Here is a 6,674-nt window from a genome sequence, read left to right on the forward strand (position 1 = left end):
TAAATAAAAAAACTCAAGAATGCAGTGTAACCCTCTTAGTACTCCCACGAATGACCCTTTATTATGAAAACTAGAATTATAAAAATATATATAAAATAATTAGATTGTTAATAAATAATCAATGAGTCAACTTACAAGTCCAACTCAAGTTTTAAAAATACAACTCTAAACGGGCTAAACTCGAGCACAAACATCGAGCCTTCATAAATTAAAACAAGTTGAGCTCATCGAGTCTAAACAAACTTGCACCGATTTAGTTTACAACCCTATGTAAAAAAACTTGTAACTAAAACAAGAATTACTTTACTTACTCTCTCTCTCTCTATATATATATCTATAATATATATAAACGAAATCATAAAAATCATACGTGTCGCGATGTGGTCGCTGCCCAACTTTTGGAGTCACTAGATTTGCTTGATTTTTTAAATGGAGACTTCTCATGCATTTGACCCGAATTCATGGGTATGGGTCGCATCAAACCCAGATATTTCTTAAACGGGTTAAAACATCTCATTAAATTAAAAACTAATTTCACCAAATATTTGATATAAAAATCCTATTAAGTAGGGATATACTAAAAATTAATATCTGATTTATTTTAAAAAATATTACTTATAAATAAAAAACCAAATTTATAGTAAAAAAAATAAACGGGTCTTGGGTCTCATCAAACCCATATAACTTTTAAACCGGATTATCATATCTCATTTATTATTTATGAAACAATTTATTATCAAACCATAAATATAATATTAACTTTCATACAATAAAAAAAGATAATAAATATATTATAGAAACAAGTAATATAAACAACCCCGTAATACGAGGGGCCAAAAACTAGTATATATATATATAAATAAATATAAAACAATAATATATTTATTTATTTATTGAATAAATAAAGGCTTTTTGTAAACCTAGACGCCATAGCCAACAGTGAGTAAAGAAAGAGAAACGATGGCAAAACCTAAACCCCAAAAACCCCATGGCCGCAATAATAATAATAATAATAATCTTAAACCCAAAACCAAAACCAAAACCAAAACCAAAACCAAAACCAAAACCAAAAGTAAATCATCAAAGAAGCTTAAAAAACCCAACAACCAACCTCCGCTGCCGCCGCCACCACCACCACCACCAGAATTGTTGACGACCACTTCGCAGCAGCTTCAATTTTTCATCCAGCAGTATCAGTCGGCAAATGGGATTCAACTCTCCTCTCTCGAACTTGAATCTTTTCCAGGTACTAATAATAATAATAGTTCACTATCAAGTTCTTAATGTTCATTATTGTGGTTGCTGGTGTATGTGTTAATAATAATCTAAATTATTGTACATGAATCATAGCTGGACTTCGTGCTTTTATAGTTGTGAGTCGTTTTTTAAGCTCCTTTGTTATTTATTATACAATAATTTAGATACATTTTTGTGAAACAAATATAACGAGCCTGCAGCAACTTAAACGATCACTTACGTCGCCTGAGATTATAAAAAAGAATAAAGGGCATTTATTCCGATTGTTGTTCATCATAATGCCGTCTGATTTTGAGCGAAATCTTGTAATGTGATGTTTATTTATGGGTTGAAGAGGTGATTTAGTGTTTCAAATAAATGAGCAGATTCATGTATTCTGAAGTTGTCTGAAAGTGTACCACAAGATGTGAGTCATTTAAGTGAACATATGAAGGCTTCATTTGGATCATCTTGGAAAGAAGCCTTGTGTAACAAGCAACAAACTCACAAAGGTTCTCATCCCGGGAGTCCGGCACTGCTTACAATTAGTTTATCCGCTTTAAGATCCCTCGAACTCTTCAGGTACGGACCAGTATTATGATTCTTGTACTTTGTGAAATATGTTTGATATTGTTTCCACCCAAAAAAATGATCTTTTTTAAGTGGTAAAATAAAATTGTTTTTTATATCCCTTACTTGAACATACTTTGAGAGACTTATATGTTCATTTAACAAACCATCTCAATTTTTTTCATAACAATGCGACCTTTTATTCTATGTATTAATTAGGTTAGAATTCCGTGCACTACATGGGTTGGATGGTGTAATGATATGATTCATAAATCTCAAAATATTTTGTCTGACTGAAGTGAAGTTGCGTATTACATATAACAATAAAAATGAAAAGTTATGATTTTTGGAATTTTCAAGAATAGGAAAATAGACAAAGTCAGTTAAACAAAATTACTTAGGAAACTTTGGTTACCATTGTACATAGTTTACCCTCTAACAAACTGTCTAAATGACTTTACCAAATAACTTTTGAGACAATAAATCTCGAGAGTAACGCTTACAACATATTTTAAAGTGAATAATATAATAACTTAGAAAACAAAATTTTCTTAAAACGCGTTGTAATAAAAAGAGTTCTTACATACCTACCAGAATTTACTATTTTACATTTAGTTTGTCTAGATTATTTACTGGTTAACGCTATGTTTTATAGTACAATTTTTACCATACATGTGTGATAAATACGATATATACAAAGTTAGACAACAAATTCGAGATCATAGACATGTGCTATAGCTATGAATCCGTAACATTTTTTATTAATCTACATCACATCTCATTAATCGTTTCAGCTCTTGCAAAGCTCATTTCTATTAGATAATTAAAATGTTGTATCTTTTTTACTCACAAAAAATGTTGTTTTGAAACATATTATCGTTGATTAATTTGCATCGAAATAAATCTTTTGATTTATTGCAAGATTTATATGTAGAAAATAAAAAATCGCTGACGATTCCTTTACGAAAAAAAGATTGTTTTTTTCTTAAATATATTGCTAATCAATGGTGAATATATGTCGATTATGGTTTTCTATGAAGGATTGATTCCTTATTTGAATTGAGATTGATGGATACAAAGAAGAAAGTAGTAAATGTGAAGTTGAAAAGTTAAATGCATAACTTAGATACAGGTGGGAATCCACTAATATGTAAAATGGGCTAGACGTTATAGACGGAGAAACAATAGTGAGGAGGTATAGGAAAGCGGCATGTGGCACCTATGATCCTGCTTTTTAAGAGTAGAAAGATTTTTAAGCCATACTAAGAATAGTGAGTACATTTAACGGTTATACATTTATTCTTGATTGCGAATCTGCAGGGGTTTGAAGCCTTTTACTAAAGAATGTCCTGCTGCCAAACTTTTCGCCAAACATTTGAAGATCGAGGAACAGGTAACACATACTGTTAACAACCTTACTCAACACTTGTTGGTAGCTGATGCTAATCATCAAAACATTTTATTTTTCATATATAGTATATATTTTTATATTGGTGATAGTGGACTAGTGGGGTGATGTCTCTGCTGGTCTTGATTCACCGTCATTAAGTTTTTGAATGACAATTTTCTTTTAACAAACGCCAAATGTGTGAGTGCAAAATATTTTAATATAGTAAATAACATTTTCCGAAAACAAATAGTGTCTAATGGAAACGTAAATCTCTAGTATTGTGTTTTGTCAAATGATGTCTTGGATTGAAATGATAAGGGTAAAATGAGAAAATCGATCAATAGATTTGGTAGTGGGACACTTATTTTTGGACAAAACTAAAATGAATCTTATTGACTGAGGGAGTAGATTCTCTAACCGAAAATAAGTACACACTTATAGGGTGTTAAAAAAATTCGAATCCGAATTATTCGAAAATTCAAATATCCGAAATTTCGGATACCTGAATGTCGGATATCCGAATTTTTGGATTCGGATAGTGATTTTGAAAATTTTCGGATAGTTTGGATATCCGATATCCGAATATTAAATAATATTATTTATATTTAATTAATTAATATACATACCCAACAACCCACTTTCCCTTAAAACCCTAGCCCCTATTCCCTATTCCTATGTTCTCTCCACAACACCTCCTTTCCACCACCACAACACCTACCTTACGACTCCACGTCACTTCCGACCACCACCACATCACCTCCCACGGATCTGGACTGATAACCAACCAAAAACATAACCAACTACCACAACAGATCTGCACCGTAACTGGAAAAAAACGAAGACTAGGATGATCTACGATTAAGGTTGATAAAAATGGAGATGTGGAGGGATATGGAGATGACGGAGCGACAGTGGTTTCCGGGTGGCGGTGGTTCGTGCCTGTAGTGGTCTGCTGTTCGTAACTTCAGCTAAATGAAAATATAAATTAGTTTTTTTCTTTATTAACATATAGAATATTGAATACAGTAATAAACAATTAAACATGAAATTAGTTTTTATCTTTTATCTTTTTTTTTATGTTTTTTAAAATTCGGATATCTGTTTCACTATCTGAACAGATATCTTGGATATCCGAACTTCGGATATCCGAAATTTCTGATACGGATTCGGATACCGAAATCGACTATATCTGAAACCTTCGGATATCCGACTTTGAACACCCCTACACACTTATAAAGAGATGTTTTTTGTTGTTTTTTTTTCTTTTCTTTCTTCTGAATATTGAATTTATATTTCAGATTGTGTGAAATTGTCTATAAATATAGAATATTTTCTTATGCATGTTTGCTGTTAATCATGCGGTTCATATGATGTTGCCTTCAGGTTGCCTGTTTAAAGAATCATGTCAACGTTGCTTGTGGAACGCCAAGCAGGTAGATTAGTTGCTGATGCATTGTGGTCTTTATATTAGTCGCAATGCCTAATTCTTTGTTTCAGGATCAAAAAATTAATCGACATGGAAGCGTTGGGTCTATCGCGATTATCAGTCATTGTGTTCGATATGCACACAGATGTCAAGGGATATTCTCTATTTAACATCCCGCAAATCAGGTTTAGTTTCCAACTAATATATTTTTATTTTCTTCTTATGATTTGGTAACACGGGTTATGTGGATGGATTTAAATATTTATTATTGTGCAGGGACGAGTTTTGGGAATTGTACGCAACCCACTTTCACCAAAGACTTTTAAATGGCAGTCTTCGCATATGCCTCTACGGTACCATTGATGCTAACAATTTCAAAAGAAGATTAAAGGGAAAATCAGATGCCAACGAGTGAGCAATCGCCTTAAATTCATATAGGTATGTTACACCTTTACGTTGGCACACTAATAAAACATGATCTATACCAGCTTGGTGGTGGTAATTTTGACCCATTATGGGTCGATCTGGGCTATGTTTTATCTCTAACGGGTCAAACGTGTTAAGCTAGTACTTCATGGATTGCTAGCCCAAAAGAAGTGTAGTTTTTGTTATCATGTTTAACAAGTTATTTATTTAAATTTAAAAAATGGATAAAAAGGTGTTAAGTGTGCCAGGCCAGTCTTACCTGACATGTTTTGATCTATATAAATTATTTGTTTTTGCCCGTTACCCAATATTCCTAAATTTTGTAAATGTTTTCGTGTTGTGCATATTTCAGGTTTTTAGTGGTATCAAGGCCGGGCATGTGTGATGAAGAATGTTATTAGGAATGCGTAGAAGCCGACAACTTGAAAACATGAGAATTGAGGTCCGAATCCATTAAAAGGAAAGCTTTAAAATTCTGGTTCTTGGCACCATTAGGTTATTCATTCTGTTAAACCCAACTTTTGACATAGAAAAATATTCCTTTTTGTACCCTTGGTTATGGTTACAACTTACAAAGAATGGATTATACTCATGTGGTTTGATACCAACTTTTCTTATTTGAGCCGGACTCTTTAATAGCGTAAACTGAACGGAATCGCGTTAGCATCTTATTTTCATACTGAAGGCGAATAACACGTCTGTCTCGAAATTTAGGTCCTATGCTTAGTAATTTTGAAAGTTAATAGTATATTCTCATTCGTTATTTTTATATGTTTGTAGGGAAGAAAAGTCAATTGTTCCCAAACATGGGCAATGCAAACATAAGGTAAACAATAACTAATGACTTTAAATGCATACAATGTGTTTTCATCGAATAATACCATACCACTTCTAACATGAACGTTAAGTTTCCCACCATATAACAACAAATTTTGCTTAATGGAATTGGAATTCGTGTATTTTCTTTTTCCCCTAAGCCCTGTTTGGTTGGATGGAATTCAAGGGATTTCATTCTTAGTGTGTTTGGTTGGCTAGTTAAAAGGATTTGATGGAATTCAAATTCCTCCAATGCTTTGAAGGATTTCATAGGATTGTTTTTGAATGTCGTAAATACCCTCGGCCTCTACCACCTGACCAATCCTCTGCCGCACTATTCAACATGCCGGTTGAATCCACTGCCGCCCGCTATCAACGCGATTGCCATGTCACCGGCTGCGACAACCATTAACCTCTGGCCACCCAGCGACAATGCCGCTCGAAAACGCCCGTTCTAGATGTCACCATCACTGATCATCGCCCAACCCGATCTGCTAGTGACCGTCACCTTTGCCACCATCACCCCCACCTCTACCGACCCATTAGTTTTATTGTGTGCCACCACCACCCGCCACCGACCCAGAGTTTTATTGTGTGTGTGTGTACTAGTCAGTGTGTGAAGTAGTGTATGCAACTATGTATCGACAACGAGAGTGTGTTTTGTCTTTGTTTATATTTGTTAAAGGGGTAATTTTGTCTTTTTGTATATTTTTAGATTCCAATTCCATAACAAATGTATCAAACCAAACACATTTTGGATTTCAAGGGAATCCATTCAATTCCAATTCAAATTCCATTCTAATTTCAATT

General features: G+C 33.5%; 1 protein-coding gene across 1 annotated transcript; it reads left to right on the plus strand.

Moving 5' to 3' along the window:
- The first annotated feature begins 921 nt into the window (after positions 1 to 921).
- On the plus strand, positions 922 to 5,552 carry LOC143543961 (uncharacterized). The gene is made up of 7 exons (XM_077036160.1): positions 922 to 1,246; positions 1,623 to 1,818; positions 3,127 to 3,199; positions 4,580 to 4,629; positions 4,694 to 4,807; positions 4,899 to 5,060; positions 5,401 to 5,552. Exons 1-6 carry the CDS (start codon positions 961 to 963, stop codon positions 5,035 to 5,037), a joined length of 858 nt encoding a protein of 285 aa, XP_076892275.1. The 5' UTR covers positions 922 to 960; the 3' UTR covers positions 5,038 to 5,060; positions 5,401 to 5,552.
- Positions 5,553 to 6,674: the final 1,122 nt, after the last annotated feature.

The sequence above is a fragment of the Bidens hawaiensis genome, unplaced genomic scaffold (genome assembly GCF_021521415.1).
Source record: "Bidens hawaiensis isolate Kalapana, Puna unplaced genomic scaffold, B.hawaiensis_p1.1 tig00000888_1, whole genome shotgun sequence".
Lineage (NCBI taxonomy): Eukaryota > Viridiplantae > Streptophyta > Magnoliopsida > Asterales > Asteraceae > Bidens > Bidens hawaiensis.